Source organism: Nicotiana tabacum, chromosome 8 (genome assembly GCF_000715075.1).
Source record: "Nicotiana tabacum cultivar K326 chromosome 8, ASM71507v2, whole genome shotgun sequence".
Classification (NCBI taxonomy): Eukaryota; Viridiplantae; Streptophyta; class Magnoliopsida; order Solanales; family Solanaceae; genus Nicotiana; species Nicotiana tabacum.
The window spans coordinates 150484228-150508344 of NC_134087.1; the positions used below are offsets into that span (position 1 = coordinate 150484228).

A 24117-nucleotide genomic window follows, 5' to 3' on the forward strand; every position below is an offset into this window, starting at 1 on the left:
TTTTCTTGTAAGACAACCAATGTCATGAGAAATCTTTACTTTTTTTCGTATCTGTTTTCTTTTATTTTGAATTTTCTTTTTGTAAGACACTATCAAATGCTCTTTCTGTATCTAAAATCATAACTCTGACTGATTTCTTAGATATAGTAGTATCGAGCTTGTTAATTATTGTCATTGATAAAATAAATAAATAAAATATCTAGAGAATCATTTAATTTGCATGGTAAATTATTATAAACATTACTAATCCAATCTCGAACTTCCAATTGTAATCGATAAATTAATTTGATTTTATTTTTAAATATTCAAAAGAGTATGATTTATTTGATTTATAGATATATAAAAGAACAAACAAAATAATTCTATTTCATCATGAGATCATAAATTAAAGTCCACCTTTTTGGATAAGGAATTACTCCTTTTATTTAATTGAGCTTCGGTGGAGGTTCACATATGTCCAAGCTTTAAGAGAGAATTTTAGACACTTACATGGGTTATAGTTGGGCACTATGGGGGGCGTTTACATCTATACCCGTTTTTTGTGTTACGTTTTAACTTGTGTCCGCTTTGCAAAAAAAATTGTAAGCGTACCCGCTTTTTCGCATAACTTCAGCATACAGGGCTGAAGTAGCAAAGACAATCACGCAAAACTTCAACATTCTAGTAGTCGGGCTTGATGAAAGCTGAAGTTTTTGTTTTGTAACTGGCGAACTTCAGCTCTAGAGCTGAAATTTTTGTTTTTGTAACTGGCAAGAGCTGAAGTTTTTGTTTTGTAACTGTCGAACTTTAGCTCTAGAGCTGATGTTTTTATTTGTAACTGGCGAACTTCAGCTCTAGAGCTGAAGTTTTAGCCTATTTACTTGACTCAATATTATGAGTTGCAAGAACAACTGCTCCAGAGCCATTAGAAATCTTATCAGTGATATTCTATTATTCTCTATGTTTTATGTGTGGTGGTTTACTTTTATTTCTGGCTAAGATGTCCTTTCAGCGTATTTACTAGTGTTCGCTAATAAGTATTATAGCTGTAGAAGTTTGATTGACATAGTCGTCCAATCTATTCATTATTGTACATGACTATGGATGTTGGCCTGAAAGCAGTTGTGTTTAAAAAAATTAAATATAACGAGACACTCTAAATTGAGAGAACATTTGTTTGCTAGATCCCCTAACTCTCACAAGAAGAAGAAGAAGAAACGAAGGAGGAGGAGAAAGGGGTTGAAATTGTTTAAAAACTAAGTACAAGTTAAAACTTTTAAAAAAAATGGGTATAGGTTAAATAGGGGCGACCAAATAGAACGCCCGTGCAATTTTTACCACTATGGATCAATTTGGGCCAGTGGTTTTTCATGGGTTACCTTGGGCATAGTCCAACTCAGCCCATCAACAAAATCACTCTAGCCCAAACCCATTAACATTTGGGTGGGTTGGGCATGTTACATGGGCTTGGGTCAGTTTTATCACCCCTAGGGCCCTAAGACTAGTTCCCTTAAAAGCATTTTACTCGTAAAAGGTATTGCTATAAAAATTGTAGGGGTCAAACGTCAAAAGTAATATGGAAAATTGTAGGGGTCAAAAGTAAAAAGGCTGGTAGATCTCCCTACTCCCAACAAACGCACACTACTCCCTTATAAGGGTCAGACTACTCCCTTATAAGGGTCAGAATTTATAGAGTAGTAGACTGAAGTGGGTCAGATTAGAAAAGCAAAAAAGGAAAAAAGAAATGGAGAAAATGAACCAGGCTTTGGAGAAGATGAAAATGCTGGTGGGAATGGATGTAGAAGATGAAGAAGCAGCTCCTCAGCAGGAATCTTTCTTGGATGATTTTAATCGCAACTGCACTTTATCTACCAAACAGGTGTGAAATTTGGGTGATTTAATTTTGTTTTTTTTATTATTTATCTTGTCTTAGGAAATTTGGGTGATTTAATTTTGTTTTTTTATTATTTATCTTGTCTTAGTCTTAAAAATACAATCAATACCTCTTTAATTTTTGGTTGAGATGGACTTACTTATTCATATAATCTAATGTTGATTGGTAGAGTTAGTATTTATGTTTTTATTTGGTTGTATTTTTGAGCTAAAATACATATAATTTGATTCATTGCTGTGTTACGTGAATGGGGAATAGATACTAAGTATGGATCCTTTGTAATAGCTAAAAACTCTAGGAATATCTGAATGTGCACGTCCACGTATCTGATGAACTAGAAGTCGGGGTCCATTAACACAGATTTAAATTATGAAAATGTCTACTTTTGTAATTAAAAATGTAAGAAAGGGAAAACAAAAAGCTAGAACTGATGACATCTAGAGGTCGATGCTATAGCCTGTTTGGCCGATCTTTTGGGAAGATAGAAACACTTTTTTTTTCCTTTTGAGATTTGAGGTGTTTGGCCACAAACGAAAAGTGTTTTTGAATAGCTGCATTGTAAAGGCATTTGTACAAGTAACTCAATGCTTTTAAGTTTTGAAATAATTATTGTAATTACTTGTGTTTGATGACTTGAAGGTAGAGCTAGAATTAGCAAAACTTAGAAGAATGGAAGAAATTCTAGAAACTCTAGCAATGGTAAAAGCCTGTTGTTTTTAACTCACTTGATCTATCCTGCTTGGCGAGTTATACTACCTGCTAAAAAATATCCTGCTGGAATAGTACTCCAATAACATAATTTGAAAGCACCAAGAGAAACATTCGCAGCCTTAAGCTTAGAGCTTTTTCTTTGCTAGCTTTTGGTGCAACCTAGCTTTTGTACAGGATGTAGATGCCATGTTAGATATAATCGAGGAATTGCACAATCTGTAGCTCTGTTTTGTAGCACTAGCTTAGTTCCTCTAGCAGTCATGCCTGCTTAGCATATTGGAAAATAGTATACTGGTAACCTTTTCTAATGGACATGCAGCTAAGCAGCCTGAAAAATGAAGTGCGGTTGTTAGTGGAAGAATATTACTGGAAATATCTCTATCTAGAGATATCAGGAGGAGATGTTTCTCTGTCTCTGTTTAAGACTACTGGAAAGTTAAAGCACTTGCAACAGGGCTAAGATATATATTCTTAAAATTGGTGAGAACACATTATTTTACCTTACTCAAATTTTCATTTTTTTTGGTGAAAACACATGAGGTTGGAACCTACACGTGGACTCATTTCTTCCCCATTTATGGTTAAAGTATTGTACAAATCCTTAGATTATTTTGACCGATGCAGATACTTGTACAGAAGAAGTTTTTCAATCTTAGCCCATCACTTGAAACATAATATGCTTCTCTCTCAACTTCCTTACAAGATTCAGCAAAGAAAATATCATCGTAGGTGCGAGAATGATTTTCTCAATTAGGATGGATGGTAATTTGAAGAGAAATTGATAATTGATCTTGGGAAGATTGTACTATGACATAGTCAATTTGTTTGAATTACACTATTTGATGTTGAGATCAACAGGTGTAAGGTATCAAGAAGTGATATGGTACTGAATCCTGGTTTAGTACTCATTAATAAGACACCTTACCATATAAAAAAGGAAAAAAACCTGAATCCTAGTTTAATACTTTAATTATTATGGACACTGATATTACTAAAATATACAATATATAATCTTTAGTGGGTATGGAAGTAACATGCAGTTGATACAGTAAGCATATGACAAAAAACATGCGGTTGATATGGTTAGTGGATGAAGAAAACAGCCGGGGGGAGGGAGGAGGGAGCGAGTGAGATTTGAGTGTTATTCCATCTTAACTAAGCCAAAGGCAATAATCTTTACGGAGATTAGGATGAGCCTTCATGAGTGTACATCAACATATGTGATAGTGCCACATGTGCATGAAATCACAACATTTTCTTTTGTATTATTTTTATTATGGTGTTTTCTGGTTCTTAAAGTACTTTGAAGGATCCTGACCATTTAATACCCATTAGACATAGGTATATGTAGGAAAACTGAAGAATCCCGGTAAGGTCGGCACCAGAGACAAGAAAGAATTCATAAATAGGCTAGATAGAGGGCCTATTTAAGAATTCCCCAGACCCCATTGTTGTTGCTAGATAGAGGGCCTGGAAGGTCGAATCACTAGTTAAAGAGTGAGCAGACTTGTTAACTTTATGCAGACATGTGATTGTAATGTGTATTGACATGTGAATATGCAATTTTCTTTATTGGGGTTTCCAGATTTCCTCTCTCCCTTTTAACAGGATCCCATACTATCACTAATGGGCTAAAAAGAAACTACTTCGTTATGAGCACAACATGGAAGATGTTCAAGAAGATAAAATGTGTGGTTTTTGTGAGATGTAACCAAGGAGAACTAGATATGGTGACAGTGGAACTTGCACTATCCTATGGGTCGATTATATCTTGCCGAGTTCAATTTGTTTCTATTCAGAATGTGATGCTTCAGTACACTTATACTGAATTTTCTTTCATAAAGTGAATGGGAACACTAACTGCACTATCATATGTGTAATCAGTGACCAACTATGCTCATTTTTTTTCTCAACAGAGGCTTTATGGTTTTGCTATATGCTTGTCAACTGGTATCGCTTGTACTCTCTTGGTGAGTTGCACTTCTCTAAATCCTTTTGTTCTTTCATTTCTATCACTAGTTCATTTTGGTTCTTGGGATCATTATGTGGAGTTGCAGATGCATAACCTGTTGGTGTAACTTCTTCTAGACAAAAAAGAATTTCATGGTTTATACGAGAGTCGAGACTGTTGAAATGGGCTTTTTTCATATTGCAACTTATCTTTTATACGTGCTTTGCTTTTCAAACTTTACATGGTTGTTGCTTTCAACTCATTAGAGCTAAAAGACTATGTTAGATAGTTATGTACATAACATGAATTAGTCCTAGTCCCACATAGAATAGGAGTATGATATGTGTTGTATAAATAGGGCTCATTGTATTATAATTAAATAGAATATCAATAATATATTTTTCTCCCGTGCTTTCTCACATGGTATCATAGCAATTGTGAGAGATTTATCGCTGTGCATAAATTCCAGCGACTCCGCAAAGAGAAATCAGTCAACCGGAAGTCTCTTTTTTCCAGCAAACACAGGTCTGCCGCAAGTAAAAAGCCACTATTCGTCAGTGTTGTGCAAAAACCAACACCACAACGAAGTAGATCGGCTTCCGGCGACCAACCCATAAAAAAATCTCCGTCAGAAGACCCTCCACGCGCCGCAAGAAAAAAAAATCCGGCGAAGTTCCGACATCACGTGCCGGCGCGTGGGCCACCTTCCGACCATTTTTTTGTGACGACTCTTCAGGCTAGCTTGTTCCCTTTGCAATTCCAAGCCTAACCATCCAATTTAAATCAAATTCCAACCAATTTTATATTTTTCCGGCGTGAATAGTAATTTCTAGAAAAATTCTGCTTTTTTTTCGGCGTAAACATTGTAATGACATTCGTATTAGAAGCCTTTGACTCACAATCCGTTGGATACAATGCATTGAATCTAATCCAGATGGTTTCTTTACCGGATTATATTAAGTTCCTTTAGTACAAAGCGTGTAAACAAACATCTTCAAGGATAGCTTCCGTTGTTCAAACAGATAGTAGAGTGACTTATGTATCCAATCTCCAACCTTTGAGTCTTGGGTCATTGATTCAAGTGCATTTGATCATATTTCTGGTAACAAATCTCTTTTAGCTACTATTTCATGTTCCCATTCTCTCCCAACAGTCACAATGGCTAACGGGTCTTAAACCATGGCAACTGGAATAGGTCAAGCAAGTCCACTTCCTTCCTTACTTTTAGATTCAGTTCTTTATGTTCCCGGTAGTCCTTTTAATCTCATAGCCGTTAGTCGCTTAGCCAAATCACTTAGATGCTCTGTTTTATTTCTTGATGACATTGTTTTTATATAGTAACGCAGGACAGGGCGGATCATTGGTACCAGGCGTGAATCAAATGGACTTTATTACCTTATGCTTGCAAAATCACATGGACTCACATCTTGTCTTCCTTCAACAACTTGTCCTGTTACTGCTTCACCAAATTTATTACATAAACGGTTGGGACACCCCAGTTTATCAAAACTTCAGAAAATGGTACCTGGTTTATCTCACTTGTCCACTCTAGAGTGTGAGTCATGTCAGCTCGGTAAGCATATCCGCTCCCATTTCCCTCGACGTCTTGATAATCGAGCAGAGTCACCTTTTACTTTAGTCCATTCAGATGTTTGAGAACCTAGTCAGGTCAGTTCTACCTTGAGATTCCGCTACTTTGTCAGTTTCATTGATGATTATTCCAAGTGCACTTGGATATTTTTGATGAAAAATCGATCTGAGTTGTTTTCTATTTTCCAGACCTTCCACACTGAAATTCAAAATCAATTTGGGGTTTCTATCCGCACATTTCGTAGTGATAATGCCCTAGAGTATTTGTATTCCCCATTATGTTTGTTTAAGTTACCATCGTCTGTCAAACCCCATTGTGCATTTGTATCATCTTTGTCCTTTGTTTCCATCCCTAAGTCTACAGGTGAAAAACTATCTCATCCAGGGTGGTGACAGACTATGATTGACGAGATGTCTGCTTTACATACGAGTGGTACTTGGGAGCTTGTTCCTCTTCCTTCGGGTAAATAGATTGTTGGTGGTTGTTCGGCGTATGCAGTTAAAGTTGGTCCAGATGGCTAGGTTGATCAACTTAAGGCTCGTTTTGTTGCCAAAGGGTATACTTAGATATTTGGGCTCAATTATAGTGATACTTTCTCTCCCGTGGCTAAAATAGCATCCGTTTGCCTCTCTCTCAGTTGGATATTAAGAATGTTTTTCTTCACAGTGACCTTGAGGATGAGGTTTATATGGAGCAACCACCCGATTTTGTTGCTCAGGGAGTGTCTAGTGGCCTCAGTGTTTTCAAGAGCGAGAAGCGTAAAAAAGCGACGAAGGCTCGCCTCGCTTCAAAAGCGAAGCGCACGCTTTATTAAAGTGAAGCGCAATTCTTAAAAAACATAATGTAAACCTTGCAAAGACACAATATAAAATTATAAATAATCAAAAACTTCAATTTAAAAACTTAAAAGTAGGTACTAGGTACCACCAAATCCTCCACAAACCATAGGACAAGCAAAATCAAAGCTACTAAATTACTAGAATCGACATCTTATTCTTCTACTCTTCTTGTTCTTCTTCAAGATTGTCAAAATCTTGATATCTTCGTATTGCTCGTCATCTTCTTCTTCCCCCTCCTCTTCCTCTTCACTTTCATCGTCATCAATTAGGGATAGGGATCGACTTGTAGTAGCCACACTTTTTCCCTTCCTAATCGAGCTTGAACTTGAAGTAATCCCCCTTAAACCATAAGGATTCTCCCCAACTCCACCACCAACCGCAACATCACCCCAAGTGAAATCAGAGTCGCCTTCAAATACTTCTTTATCTTCACAATCTTCGGGGACTCCGATTAGCAACTCATTAGCCTCATCAATATTGTCCAAAAGAATTGGATCAATTATATTGCGGTAGTTGTAGCGACGCCTCAATGCTCTATTGTATTTGATGAACACTAGATTATGGAGGCGCTTCAAGGTTAGTCGATTCCTCTTCTTTGTATGAATCTGCAAACAAAATGTCAAGTAATTAGTAGGAGTTGGGACAATTGAGATATAATTTACTTTATCTCAAAACACGAAATAATTCTTTTTATTTCTCACATGTTCAAAAACGCTCCAGTTCCTTTCACTTCCGGATGAGCTACAAGTTAAACTTAGAACTTTGATGGCGAAAGTCTGTAAATCCGGAGTCTCTACACCATATTGGTCACACCACTCAACTATAGAAGTCAAAAAAAATGTTCAAGAGTTAATAAGTATAAAGAATACATTAAAGTTAGAGCTATAAAATATAGAAACGCTTGGTCACCTGGTGACTTCGTCTTTCTTTGTTTAATAGCAAGTCGGAGCTTAAAAAGTCCTTCAGCTGCCTTGTAAATAGCAAGCTGATCTACTATCTTTTCTTGCAAGCTTCTTGCAAGTCTTCATCTGGGGTCAACTTGATAACAACCTGATGGAATCCCGTCCACACTTCTTTAGCCAATGAATTATTCTCATGCTGATCATAAAAGAGTGACGGGTTCAGAATAAGTCCAGCTGCATGCAAAGGTCTATGAAGTTGCTCATTCCGTCTTGCATCAATGATCTGAAAGACCTTTGCATATTTTTGCTCATTAGTGAATGATGCTTGAATAGCCTCCTTGGCCCTATCCATAGCTTCAGAGAGGTAGCCCATTGGTGATTTTTGCTCTCCATCCACCAAACGGAGTACTTTAACCAAAGGGCCACCAATTTTAAGAGCATGAAGGACATTATTCCAAAAAGAATAAGAAAGAATAATGCGTGCAACATCTTTCCCCGCACTTCCCTTTGCAAATTTACTCTTGCTCCATTCCTATGAAGTGAACAACTTTCTCAAATTGGCTTTTTGCAAGTGAATACTATGCAAAGTCAAGAAAGCAGTGGCGAACCTTGTCTTGCCCGGTTCACCAAATTTTTTTGCATGGTGAATATTCTCATCATATTCAATAACAAGGTCCGCTGAGAAATATAAGAATGTACCTTAACGCCCTGGCCAAAAACTGCAGAGAAGGGTTTTTCCTTGAAAATGTCCCTGAACATTAAGTCGATACAATGAGCCGCACATGGAGGCCAATAGACATTCTTGTACGCTCCTTCAATCATGCCACCCGCTTTCAAATTTTCACTCGTATTATCAGTGACCACTTGAACAACTTTGTTTGGGCCAATCTTTTCAATGGTGTTTTAAAACAAGGTGAACATTTTGATGTGGTCAGTGGATGAGTCGCTAGCATCAATGGACTCAAGAAACAAACTTCCCCCGGGAGAATTCACCAACACATTAATAATCATTTTCCCAGTTCTTGCCGTCCACTTATCCATCATAATGGAGCAGCCATACTTGTTCCACACAACTTTATGCTTCTCAACAATTTTATTAATCTCCTCCACTTCCTTATTTAGATAAGGACCTCCGATTTCATGATAAGTGGGTGGCTTCATTCCAGGTCCGTATTGACCAACGACCTCAATAAAGTCTCCAAAAGTGTCATAGTTGACACAATTGAAGGGGAGCCTAGCATCATAGACCCATCGTGCAAAAGCTCTAACTGCACGATCCCTCAAAATGTCTTTAGCAATTTCTTGTACATCTTTTCCACGGCTCTTTGCTTCCGGCTTCTTTGGGAAATAGCAATCTATAGGACCTTTAGTCGATGATCCATGACTTGAAGAGATTGCATCTCTTCCACGTTTTGTTGGAAGTAACAATTCTTCAATATCATCATCATCGTCATCAAGATTGGTCACCATTGGTTGATGACTCATTTGATTTTTTTGCTTCTTCTTCTTCTCAACAAAATTCTTTATTTCTTCCCTTACCTCCGATGGGCATTTCGAACAACTTGTGACGTTTCTATCGCTACCAATAAGATGGTATTTAAATCGATAAATTCCACCCGTTGTAATCTTGTTACAAAACTTGCATACAACATTTGTATTCTTCTCATTAACTCTATTGCCATATCGCCAAGCCGGGTCTTTCTCTTTCGAACTTTGAGACATTTTGAATCCCTATTAAGATATAAGAAAATACATAATCAAATAAACTGAAAATATATATATAATAATTAATTTTATAAACTGAAATACACCTTAAAAAAATCAAATAAATTAAAATATAACATATATATATAATAATTAATAATAATGAATTTTCTAAAATGAAATACATATAAAATTAATCAAATAAACTGAAAATATAACATATATATAATAATTAATTTTATAAACTGAAATATACACTAAAATAAGAAGGAAAAAGAAAGAAAAAAAGGATAATCTATTCTGAACCGGAGAAAGAAAGAAGAAGAAGAAGAAAGAAAAAAAGAAAAAAATGAGAAGAACTGAAGAAGAAATTACCTGGGTCCTGGACTGCTCGACCCGCGAGCGAGAAGGGAGAAGGGGTCGAGCTCGAGCGAGAGAGAAAGGGTTAGCAATGGGGATGTCTCTGTTTTGTCGATGGTCAGCAGGTAGAACCCTAGGTTTTGAGAGCTCTGTTTTGTCGAAGGGGAAGGGGTCTTTTTCTTCAGCCTGTTTTTGCGTGGTTCACTTGGGATATTTCACGGATGACCTCTCTTTCTTCAATTTTTGACTCCAAAAGTACTCCCTAGCCTTCCCTAGTCATATATAACCTGCAAGTCATGAAAAGCACTAATAAGAGCATTTTGTTATCACTTTTATTATCAAAACTATGCAAGAAGGCGGTTATTTAGGGCCTGAATATAGTTAAATTCACCTATTATCATTTATGTTGTTGATATTGTTATTCCGGGCAATGATCAGGATGGTGTCACTAAATTGAAGCAACATCTTTTTCAGCACTTTTAGACTAAGGATCTGGCAAATTAAAGTATTTTCTAGGTATTGAGGTCGCTCAGTCTAGCTCAAGTATTGTAATCTCACAACGGAAGTATGCCTTAGACATTCTTGAGGAGACAGGAATGACAGGCTGTAGACCTGTTGAATCCGAATTCTAAACTTCTATCAGGACAGACACTACATATCGAGATGATGATCAAGTGTTCACATTTCCTTTGTATCTCAAGCAAAACCTTCTTGTTACGTATAAACCCTGTAAGTGTAGTCCTTAGGCCCATAACACTTATTACATAGCTACCTTGTTAACTCTTATCACTTCCCTCGGAAATAGCCTCTCCATTATTCTTTAAGGCTATGGAGGCACCCGCTCAATTTTCGAGCAACCAATTGTGAAAACATAGCTATCTAACCGCTCACTGTGCCATCACTCCCACTTTTAGGGACACTAACGGACAAAAGAGTCCAAAATCATTTGCTTACTTAATTGAGTCCCCTGAGCCAAAGTTGTGTTCCATACCTGGCCACAAGTCCTTTAGACTAGCTTGCCCTCATATCATGGGAAAGCATCTCATACCACATCTACGACATTATCACAAGTGTCGATGCCCAACTGATATCGAGTTCTCATCATCGCATATGTACGAATAGAAAGAAACTGAAGATTTAGACTTCAAGCTAAAAAAAGTCGCACGATAAGGAAAGAAAGAAAGAGAAGTTTCCTAGATGTCCTGTAGCCTCTCGAAGACAAGTATGGACGTCATTGTATCAATCTGCAAGACTCTACTAGACATTTGCTTTTGACTCGTAGAACCTATAAACCTAGAGCTCTGATATCAACTTGTCACGACCCAAATCCCAAAGAAATCGTGATGGCGCCTAACCCAACCAATTAAGCAAGCCGACCAACATAAATACAACTCGAACTGAAGATCATCAAATGAATAATAAGATAAGTGTGCAAAGATTAATATAACTAAACCAAGAATTGAAAAATTACAAGTCAAGAGCGACTAATAGCCTGTTTGGCCAAGCTTTTTTTTGGGCCAAAAGTGCTTTTTTGGGCCAAAAGCACTTTTGGCCAAAAAATTGAGGTGTTTAGCCAAGCTTTTGGAAGGAAAAAAATGCTTTTGAGGAGAAGTAGAAGCAGTTTTGGAGAAACAAAAAACAGTAGCCTCTCTCCAAAAGCACTTTTCTGAGAAGCACTTTTGAGAAAAATACACTTAGAAGCAGTTTTCAAAAGCTTGGCCAAACACTAATTACTGCTCAAAAGTGTTTTTCAAATTAATTAGCCAAACACAAACTACTTCTCACCAAAAGCACTTTTTTAAAAAGTACTTTTGAGAAAAGCACCTCTCAAAATAAGCTAATTTTAGAAGCTTGGCCAAACGGGCTATAAGAATAAGATTACACCGTTAGTGTGAAGAAAATACATCATCTGTGTGGAGTATACATAAATAGAAATACGAGTTCTAGATTACCATTAACAAAATGATAATTTGCAACTGGAATGTTGGTACATCTTCAATGCTAGCCTTCGACTTTCACAACAGCTCAGCTCCCAAAATCTGCACGCAAGGTGCAGAAGTGTAGTATGAGTACAACCTACCCCATGTACTCCGTAAGTATCAAGACTAACCTCAATGAAATAGTGGCGACATTCAGTCAAAAGATACTCACTTTATATAGCTTGTGCAGCTCATACGCATATTGAATAATAGAGAAATAGCCAAGAATCAGCCAAGGAACAACTGATATCTATAATAAGGTGCATAATAAAGGAGGAGGTAGTCAACATGCTTTTCTAAATAACCAGATCAAAGCATATACAAATGCACCAAATCCATATATAAAGGAGATTTACTCCGAGTAGCTTTATCTCGAATACTTCTACATGGATGTAGAGTGTCTATGCATGATAAGAACCCAATTTCACATCAATTCCCAAATAGCATTTGTACGAATGCTCCTACATAATTCTACTCTATGCATGATGATGATTTAACATATACATCAACCTGACACCCTCCAAGTGTCTCATAGCAAATCCCATGCATATGTAAAATGTATGAATGTGCATATGTCGAATGCATGTAACAGAAGCATCAAGTAGCATATTTAGAAGACATGTACAGAAAGCCTATGGAATGCAGGATATGACGTAAAGGATTCACTTAAGTAATCAAAGCTTCCACCTTTACGCCCAACTCATCAACCAATACCATCATAGTCTGACACTCATCAGTCTCACAAACTCTGCATGTTGGCCACCAACAGAGAAACATGGGAGGGAGACCCTAGAGTAATGGATCTGTATCCACACGCTGCACGGCAGAAACCTCGTGCAAGAACAATACCCGCACGACATAAACCTTGTGCTATAACTATATCAATCCGCTCATAATGTTCAAATATGCCATAATCATATCAATTCGTATCAAGTTCTCATCTCCAAAGATGTTTGCATATGCTTAAGAAATAACCAGTAAGGTGCATAGGGACATAATAAATAAAGATACAGATGTGTGCTCATGATATAAAGTATGACTACAGCTAAATCTAGTATATCAACCATCTCAAGGATAGCCCATCATTCCCAAATAAGATATCATAAGCCTAAACATAATTTCTAGCATGAATAAATAGGCTCACATAGTCATACGAAAAATAATGCATACGTCAAGAAGAACACAACCAAACAAGGCATAAAGATGCCTAAAGTCTACCGCGAGCATAATATAGCCTTGGTGCTCGCTTATTCGCTCTTCACTTCGCATATGTGTCACCTTCAAACACATAGCATGTAGCATGTAAGTCCATTTTAGAATACATTCTCTCAAGTCGAGGTTAAACAAGATACTTACCTCATCCCTAACTAGCTCTGTTTTCCAAAATCTGTCTTTTCTAGCTCCAAATTCATCAATCGAGTCCAATCTAGCACATACAATACTCAACGGGGTCAAACAAAGCTATAAAAACCAATTCCAAATGATAAAGCTTCATTCTTTAGTCAAATATTAAAAGCCAACAAAAAAGTCAACTCGGGTCCACGCTGTCAAAACCTGGGTCCAAAGTCGGATCCCGTTGACAGATGACTCCATGAGTTCAAATATGTAATTAGTTTTCAAATCCGAGTCTCAATCGGTGTTCAAAACCACAAAATCTATTTTCCGAAGTTTTAGACAAAAACTCCAATTTCTCTTGTTCAATCACACGTTTTGATGTCAAAGTCTAGTGATAGATTCATTTATAAATTATAGATATAGGTTAGAATCACTTACCCCAAGCTTGTTGATGAAGATCTAGGTCAAAACCTCACAAAACCGAGCTCCAAGCGTGCGGAAATGAAAGAAAAATCATAAAACTCAGCATTTAATAGTTTCTGGAAAATGCTGTAAAAATTGCCCCGGGCTCTACTAAACTCACATGTGGGCTGCAAAATTCACATGCGGGCCGCATGTTTACCGCATGTCAACCACAAATAGAAATCTGCACTGTTGTGTTCCGGTAAAAATAGTCATAACTCCTTGTAGAAATGTTGGAATGACAAATGGTTTGAATCACCGGAAATTAGACTCAAAGGGCTACAATCTCATCAAAACACACATCTTAAATTTTTTTATATATTGGGAGATATGCTCTTGTACAGTCAGGCTAGTTGCAGAAAAATGTTGTTTTAACAACTCTAATGTTATGTAGAGAATCATGTTCTGATGTAAATTCTCTTCTTTTTTGGTATACTTCTTGTATACAGGAGTTCTCTCCCTTTTGATTAATACAATTTACCTTATAAAAAAAACAACTCTAATCTTCCAAAAGTTGTTCCAAACGCGTCGGAACTCACTCGAGACCCTCGGGACCCCATCCAAACATTCCTACAAGTCCAAATACCCTACATGGACTTGTCCAAAGGCTCAAAACACCAAACGGAATATAATAAAGCAGAAGGCAAACTTGAGTTAGACTTCTTCAAACTGCCAACTTTCCACAAATGGTGTCAAATCCTTCTCGGGACACCCAATACCCAATCCGAACATACCTATAAGTTCAAAATCATCATACGTACCTACTTGAACCTTCAAATTCCGATTCCAAGTCCGTTTACCCAAAAGTCAATCCTTGGTCAACTCTTCTAACCCAACACTTCAATAGGAACTAAGTGTTTTAATTCACTCCCGAACCTCTTGGGATTCAAACCCAGCATACATGCAATTCATAGAATATCATATGAACCTACTCGAGGTCTCAAATCGCATAACGAGATGCTAGAACTCTAAACAACCGGATTGGGTCATTACAAAAGAGATGGCTATGAGCTTTACTCTGCGTCTATTCTGATTTTATTTTGATTGAAGACGAGAATAAAAAGAACAACCCTGTGCACAAAGCATCCCACATTCACGTAGGGGAAGGGCCGCACCTCTAGGGGTGTGATATAGATAGCCTACCCTAATGCAAGCATTAGGGGACCCGTCGTGGTTACCCTATTGAAGACAAGAATCTATTGGCATATACCATTTCTTATGTTTTTTTGTGGAAGCAGAATGGGTTTTGTTTCTTGGTAGTATTAAGCTTAGGAGGGTTTCTGGATTTGGTGCTTTTCAAATGTATTATAGGAGTGAAGGGAGCTAGCTTTTTCTTTTGCAACCTCTTCATATTAATGCTGAGGACTTGTGTCCTTGAACAATGTATCTCTTGCTTGTGTTAACAAATTATATTTCTTTTGAAAGGTAACATTTTGCAATTGAGTCTTTTGGTGATAAATTATAGGATGTATTATTATAGCATGTATTGCATGCACCAGCAATGAGTTCTTTTAGACAAATTTGTTCAGAACTAATGCTTAAAGTTGAGACATCTAATCGTTAAGGATTTTGTGTTGATTAACATACAATGAATGTTCTTTATATATATAGCTCATTTGTTCTTCTGTGAAGTGTTCACTTGCTAACTTATTTTCTTGGACAGTCTAAAATCTTTCATTTTCAGTTTTACAATTTGATCTCTTTCGTGGATGGGCATAAGATCTCATGTAGATGTCATTCTTCTCTTTATGACAGTCAATGCTGGTTTTCTTCAACCCGATCAAGTTTGGAATAACATTTTCCTTTGGTAATTTGCTTGCACTTGGAAGGTCTGTTATAAGATTCTCTTTTCTCTTTCTTTTAAATGGAATATTTTTTCATAATTTTATTTTTATGAATAACATTTTTCCTTTGGGAATTAGCTTCACCAATGTTTCCCGTTTATACTAGATATCGTTTAAATTTGGAACTCATTGGTCATTAGATAATCGATCCAACTAGGATTTGACACAATGGTATTGTTGTTTGATGTAGAATGAAATATCTTGTTTTCTTTGTTAACTCTAATGATTACAATTGTTCAAAATGATAGATTATTGCAGTTTTTAATTATGAAACCAGGCCATTTGAATCAATTCCCATGTTACCTCTCAGTGGGATCCTTTTGGTGAGATATCTGGTTTTTGGGCACTGATCTTAATAAGTGTTGTTTTTGGTTTCCCTTGGTGCTATGGTAGTAATGAGCTTTTCCCGTGGGTACTGAACTTCTGGCTTTGATAAGGGCATGGGGAGATTGTATAACTAGGGTGTGTTTTTAGATTTCTATGGCCGATTTTTTCTTATTTCCGTGACAAGCAGATACTTGCTCTCTTTTAGTTTGAAGACACAAAAAATTGGAAATATTATTTCCTTGCTTTATTGGTGTTAATTCTATTGGTTTTGGATCGCTGCAGCTTTACAGCAATTTCATTTTACCTCAAGCTGTTTGTCTTTCTGGTATTGAGGACCTATATATTTCCCAAATGATAAGTGTGAAAACCATTGACTTCTATTCTTTTTATAAAATAATTTGGAATCAATGCAGATTTAGCTAAAAATAGGGTACAATAGAAGAAAAAAATCCATATAGGTGTTACTTTTTTATTTTATTTTTTTAGCAAATATACCACTAGGCAGGTGCCTAGTAGTTACTCTATATATAAATCAAATCCAAAATCGGATCCAATGTTTACAACTTGTTCAAAACCAAAACTAAGAGGAGTAGCACTACAACTAACTACAATGAGTATGCTAACTATTACATGAAGTAAGTGAACAAGCTTCCAAAGCATTGTGTTGTGCGTAGCCACAAGCCAAGGGCAAAACCTTACAGTAGGTCAAAACTATCCCTAGTTCTTATTGCCAAAAAATCTAGGCAGCATCTATGCCCTGAGCTTCGGTCTATTTTACACCTTAAACATCAGAATTAGATCCTTTGGTCTTCACAAAAGTATGTCTTAGTTTTCTACAGAATTTTGAATCATGTCAATCCGAGTTCAAGAAAGAAAGTTATTGTCAACTTGCTAAATGTTTTACAGTAAAAAACGAGTGAATTCTTAGTTCTCAATGTCTCTAGTTTATTAACTAAAATCTTAACTATTTATCAATATATTTTGAGTAAGAAGTTTACCACAAGAGAAGAGATCTATCTTTGCTATGGTTTTTAGTCTAAACCATCAAGAAGTATTTTTCTTCATTGATCTTTTAGAGTGCCTTAGAGAACTCATTTAGGTGCATGCAAGATGAATGGAAGAGAGGAAGTTCCTCTCTAGCCAAATCTAGGGCTTCAAAATAATCCTTAATCCATCTTGATTCTTCAAAACAAAATTCAAAAACTTTAAAGAGGTAGAGAGAAAAGGTTATATGCAATAAATTTTGGGTTTAGATGAGAGTAAGAGAATGGTATTGATATAGTGTTGAGCTCTTCAACGGAGGATATAAAATGAAATTTGAAGAAGAAGATGAGTTTAGGAAATTGGAGAGGCTGTTCGACATAGGTAGCGGCTCAAAAGGGGTAGAAAAGTTGTACCCATGTATCCAATGGCTGCAAATTAATCTTAAAGATCTAATAACTCAAATACAAGGAGTTTAAAAAATTTGCACCACATCACCTCCTTGTTTTAGAATATGTATAGAATAGATCTTGGTCTCTCAAAATTACATTATAGTCTCCCCATGATACTTTCTTATTTGGCCCTTGATAGTTCCTTGCTCCATTTCGCTTAAGGTGGAGCGAATTCTTCCACCAACCAATGGAGCATCCTAGTATTATTAAAGTGTCTATTGAATTTTGTAACCAATATGCACTGATTATACAATTTAACAAAAAAAATTTCAAATAACATGAAAGTTTACGACAAAAAGAGGTCAATTTACATGCATATAACGTTGTATGCAAATTGGGTGTTGTAATACTTCAACATGCCTTCCTTGTTGGTAGATGAAACCCCACAAGCCAGTAGCAAATTCATAGTGCAAAAGTAGGTGATCTGTGTCTTCTCCCCTTATTACATAGGCAACCGTAGCTTACTACTACAGGTCCCTTCTTCAGTTACTTGTTACTGGAATAGCATCCCAGCATGCGCACCGTGTAAAAGACGATCCATTTTTTATGCTTTTGTTTTCCAAATGAATCTCCACATATTGTTTGTGCTGTCCCTATTCACCAAACAATTTTTTGGTATATACTTGCCACTTTTTAAATAAAACTTGATTTTTTTGTTGAAAAAATAAGATTTCTTTGAGAGTAATTTCGGCCTAGTCCCATCCATGCCATCCTATCCTCACTGTTTTCAATTTCAGTACTATATATTCTGGTGAGGAGCTTGTCCATCTCAACCCATTCCTAGTCCTGGGTGGTTTTTTTGAAGACTTTACAACAACAACTATACCTCAATCTCAAATAAGTCCAGTCGAGCTGAATCATTACTGGCCATGTCGTTCCAATAACGCTCTTCTCAAACCAATATAATACAAAAAATAAAAACTACTAGAAATTATCTATATTTTCTATTGGCATATAAATCTTTGATAGAATTAGAAGATTTTTGGAAAAAATAGGACCTAAAGTAAACGTACTACCATGAATAAACATTTTATCAGCTAATTGGTATCACATATATAGTTTTTTTTCTTGAGCTCTATTTTTCCTTTTATCATCTTCACCCACCATAGTTACATATCTATGGACTAATGCATCTAAAGGTCGACGCAGGACATGACCAAACCATCTCAAGTAACCTATCGTCATTTTTTTTTTTTTAATGACCGAGAAATCCGTCTGGGGCCGATCCTTTGGACCAACCGCAACCTTCGAAACTCGGTGGATAATGGGCCCGCCCCTCTACCCTTTTCCAAAGTAACCTATCTTCATTTTATTTTCGATATGTACTACTTCCACCTTCTGCCGGATATGGTCATTTTTTATCTTGTACGTCTGCATCCATTTTAACGTTCGCATATTTGCGACGCTGATCTTGTGGATATGTTGGAATTTAGCGGCCCAATCTTCACTACTATATAATTCAATTGAAGACTATATCCCATGATATTTCGCTGCAGCCTTCTAACCTTATTTGGCACTGTCACTTCTTTGTTTCTTGCTATGGAGTACAGCCAGGAAGCATCTCTCTCTATGTTAATTCCTATCACCAAATGTCGAGCCAAAAACAAATTTGGTTCCCATTCCCAACTAGAAATCCAAAATATTCAGAAGTCTTTGTACCCCTTCATTATTACTTTCCACACACAAAGCCCATAAGTATTTCTTACCTTCTTATAGCCTGTTTGGCCAAGTTGCAAAAGTCAGCTTATTTTGAGAAGTGCTTTTTTTCAAAAGTATTTTTCTCAAAAGTACTTTTGGTGAGAAGCAGTTTGTGTTTGGCTAATTAGTTTGAAAAGCACTTCTGAGCAGCAATTAGTGTTTGGCCAAGCTTTAAAAAACTGCTTCTAAGTGTATTTTTCTCAAAAGTGCTTCTCAAAAAAGTGCTTTTGGAGAGAAGCTACTTTTTTCTGCTTCTCCAAAACTGCTTCTGCGTCTCCTCAAAAGCACTTTTTTCCTTCCAAAAGCTTGGCCAAACACCTCAATTTTTGGCCAAAAGGACTTTTGGCCAAAAAAAGCACTTTTGGCCAAAAAGAAGCTTGGCCAAACAGGCTATTAGTGAGCTAACCCTATTCCATTCTTCAGTACCTTAATGCAATCACCTCTCCAGAAAGCCCCTCCTTCATTCTTTTATTTTATTTCATATTTTATAACCGAGAAAGCCCCTTCCTTTATTGTTAAACATCCACTATTACTTCTCAAGGTGAGATTTGTTCAACATAGAAATGTTGCGCATACTCAGACCTCCTTCCTCTAAAGGGATCACCACCTTCTTCCATTCGGCAAGATGATATTTCCTTTCCCGCTATCCCATCCTATAGGAATCTCTATTCTAACTTCTCTAATCTCCTGACTACCGGATAGAACTGGGAACAAGGATATGTAGCATGTACAGGTGCTAGACAGAATAGACTCGATAAGGATAATTTTGCCCCCTTTTAAGATATACTGCATAATATGTAGCATACAATCTGACGTTTCTGCCTTTCTTACTATTAGATAGTTATGTGTAAATAATCCTAGTCTCATATGTAGTAGGAATAGAATATGTCCTAATCCCATATGTAGTAAGAGTAGAATATGTATTATATATAGGACTCACTGTATCATTGTTATTCAATAATAGATTTTTCTCCTACGCTTTCTCACATGGTATCAGAGCTTCAATGAGAAAATTATCGATGTGCGTCATTCCAACGACATCCAGGAAGATCTCGTCGCCATGCAATTTTCCGACAACTTCGTCTTGTTCCCATGGTTCATCACTTCTATAATGGTACTTTGCATATAACAGTACCACCATCAGATACGAAACCCTTGTGCGACCAAACCCCAGAAATCCCAGTCCCATCGGAACAGAATAGTCAGCCACCGTGCGTCTTTCCAGTTGACGGCTCAAGATTGATTTGTGTTATCTCCTCATCGGTAAGCGTTGTGCGAAAGCCAACACCATCATCTTGTTCGGAAAAGTCATGCGACAACACCCCAGTCAATCGCTCTAGCAAAACGTCACTCGCGCGCCGCAAGAATTAGGGTTCCGGCGAGCACGTCTAACACACGTGCCGGCGCGTGGAGCACTTTCCAGCCAGAATTTTCAAAAATTTCTTTAGGACAGTTGTTTCATGGGGTGGTTCCGAGTCCACCAGTACAATTTCCTATAGATACCGAGAACTTTGGATTTTGCCGACGAGCTACAATAACTTTTTCAGTGTGTTAGCCATTTTGGCCACTTTTTGATAAAACTTCTTCAGGACAACTTACTCGTCCAGTGATTCCGAGCCTACACATAAATTACATCAAATTCTGACAAATTCTTTTTTACGGCGTGAACAGTGCACTTTGCGACATGAACAATGATTCCGGTGTGAAGAGTAATTTTCAGAAAAGTTTTTGTTTTCTGTTGGTATTTTAGAACTTATTTTGAAGTGTGGAATTCGGCTTAGTCTCACTATTTTCAAATTTCTCCGGCGACTTTTTGGCCAACTTCTCAACAACTACCTGGTTTTGTTGCTCAATAGGAGTCTAGTGGCCTTGTATGTTGCTCGCGCCGGTCACTTTATGTAACAAACTCGGTACATTTGATTTGTATGCACCGGCTTGAGGGGGAGTGTTACATAGTTATGTGTAAATAATCCTTATATGTAGTAGGAATAGAATATGTCCTAGTCTCATATGTAGTAGGAGTAGAATATGTATTATATATAGGACTCATTGTATCATTATTATTCAATAACAGATTTTTCTCCTGTGTATTCTCGCACTTGCTACCATTTTTGTATTTCATCTTTTCACTTAGATTGTTTTTCTGTGGCAGCACAGCGTTTCTTATAGGGCCTAAACGACAAGTGACAATGATGCTTGACCCAGTTCGCTTATATGCAACTGCCATTTATCTAGCAAGCATTATCATTGCTCTGTTTTCTGCTCTATATGTGAGTTACTGTATAAGTCATGTTTTTAGTTTCTTTTCATCTTGGCTTTCTGCAAACTTTGCCATTCTATTGTCTCATCTACATTTGCTTGCTTCAGGTGCGGAACAAACTACTTACACTCTTGGCAATTGTATTGGAGTTTGGTGCACTTATTTGGTATGTCAGACTGTAGTCACACGCTGGTTCAGTCTTATAAACACGGATTGGGGGATGGTGACATAAGAAGATAAGTTACTCTGTGGTTGGGATAGGTGAAATTAAGTACAACCAGGCTCAGCAGCAAACTCTCCTTTTAAATTCTGGTATCAAATATAAATTCTGAAATAGCGGAGAACTTATCCAGTAGAGCACTTGAGACAAATATTTCCCGACAAGTTTTTTTCCCGTTAAACACGTCCGAAATTGGATAAACTCTTTTCGCTTTAATAGTTTAGAGAACTTGGAGGATAAACTAGAATGTCAAAAGATATATCTTGAATCGAGATCTTTAGGCTCAACTTTATCCTAGTTTGCCGAGGGAGCAACCCCATTTTTCACCTTGAATTGGTCAAAAAAACATAGGTTTTTTCTTTTTATTTCGGTCATCCAAATTATCTATAAAGAAACTAGATAGAATAACTTCGACTTTGTCAACTGCTAATTAGATGCCCTTCCCCGGACCCCGCGCATAGTGGGAGCTTAGTGCACCGGGCTGCTCTTTTTTTTGTTGATGAACAAGTAATGCCTTTGTGTGTAGCACACACTGGTAATAATCTCTTTATCAGCTCTTGCATTTGGCTCAAACGTAGGGCAATAGGACCACTAGCTTATAAATAGGAAGCTTCTCCTTTTTTGCTACCTTGTTCTTGATCCGCGTCTACTTGACATTGTTATCCTTTTAAGCTAGTTGCCAAATTCTAAATATTTCTGTTTAGGCTAGGAAGCTGATGCTCTTTTGTTGCATTACAGGTATAGCTTGAGCTATGTTCCTTTTGCAAGGTCCATGGTCTCAAAAGTGATGATGGCTTGCTTTGACACAGAATTCTAGGGTTATAGCTTGAGGAAAGGATTATAATTGCAAATATGTACAGTATGCATTTAGCAAGTTCGCACCTCTAGGTGTTCTAATCCATAGAATGGGTTAGGTGAGTGCACCTCGGTCAAATGGAGATACTTGGAGTGAATGAACTGTTCGTTGATGAACTAACTTCTGATCCTTTCTAACACCTAAATTTTTCTTCCTTAAGCCGAGGGTTTATCGGAAACAGCCTCTCTATCTCTATGAGGTAGGGGTAAGGTCTGCGTACACACTACCCTCCCCAAACCTCATTTATGGAATCAAATTGGGTTTGTTGTTGTTGCAAGTAAATGGAGATTATTGAGTTCATGCCAATCTATTCTCAAAAAAAAAAAAAAAAAGGTTAAACGACAACAAAATTGTGTGCCATTCTGGCTTGCTGATTTTTTTTTGTTAAGCTAATATACCTAGCTTAGTGGTCTTTTTAATTAATAATGACGAAAATAAAGTAATGTCTTACAATGTGAAAGAAGTAAGAACTTGCCAGAATGATAAAAATTAGTATCAACTTAAAGGCAAGAAGTCTTAAGTTGATATTGGAAAATGAATGATATACAAAGTGAGACATTGATCCTTGCTTCAACTTCTGGCCATCTTGATGCAACTCTATCAGGTGTTGGAACCTCCAAAGCCTTCTCACCTCTAAACCAAGAGCCTGTGTAATGCATATCCTTATGTAGATCTTTGCATTTCTTTCCCCTTTACACTTGGACGTAGCTAGAAGTAGCACACAACTGTAGAGTTTTGTGGTCACAATTGCAAAATCTGGGCAGTTCCTTAGCATCAACACATCAATGAAGTTATAGTACATTGCAGGGTACATATGAATAACACAAATTATCTCCTAGTCACCCTAAGTTGCCATAGTTTCCCAAAGCAAAATCTGTCGTGTATAGTAACACACACTTGCATTGTCTTGCTTTTTAGAGACCAGTTCCTTAGCTTCAAGACTGAGTATAATACTTCCAACGTGCAATGGATAGCACTGAATCGTATAGAGCTTACCATATACAGCCTCCTTATTGAGCATTTCCAGTAGGGCTCCATGTGGAGTGATTTAGCATATATCCAGTGTGCCTGCCATGCTTGTACCTTCTCCTTCGTGCAAAGAGCAATGTGAGAGGGCTGGTCTATGCCTTGGTTAGTCCTAACAGGAACGAGCATCATAGATACTAATACCACCCTTTTAGGTTTGGCCAAAGCATATGATCCAGGCCCTAGATAGGTACCTGCAAAAAGGCAAACATTGTTGGTAAAAAATAACTTCCTACTCTCCTCCCTAAGGATTTGAGTAGGAAGATCAATATGATCACCACCATCTCCAGTTACACCCTTTCCTGCCAACATCACCTCCATAGTAGCCCCATCTGGACCTCTACTTTCATCATCATATATAGTTTGGCTTTCTGATTAGATTTGTGTTTTGAACCTTTTTTTGGGTGGAAGCTGCACTCCATTTATATATAGTTAATGGTTAGAGGACTTAAAATTATGTCTGAGACCTTCCTTCCCTATCACACACCGTGTCTATTTGTCTAAGGTTGAAAGAGCGTTTGATTTTAACTCTGAATAAGAAAAGATGTTCAGGAAAGAAATTGAAACGGAAGCTTATGATAAGTTATTTTCCTTATTATCTTCTCAATGGTGAAGTGGGGAAGAAAAAAACTACGTATTCAACATTTTTCTTCTCATTTGAGGAAGAAAAGTACTAGGTATTATACACTTTTCCTTCTCGTAAGAGAACTAAAGAAAATCAAATATTTCCAGTGTAGGCTTTGTTT

The 24117-nt window shown here is 37.0% G+C and overlaps 1 protein-coding gene across 1 annotated transcript; it reads left to right on the forward strand.

Annotated features, from left to right (window-relative positions):
• The first annotated feature begins 1641 nt into the window (after positions 1-1641).
• Positions 1642-22622, forward strand: LOC107829812 (uncharacterized). The gene is made up of 6 exons (XM_075219766.1): positions 1642-1858; positions 4501-4554; positions 15463-15536; positions 21162-21279; positions 21377-21435; positions 22228-22622. The coding sequence occupies exons 1-6, from the start codon at positions 1724-1726 to the stop codon at positions 22304-22306; spliced, it is 519 nt and encodes a 172-aa protein (XP_075075867.1). The 5' UTR covers positions 1642-1723; the 3' UTR covers positions 22307-22622.
• The last annotated feature ends 1495 nt before the right edge of the window (positions 22623-24117 follow it).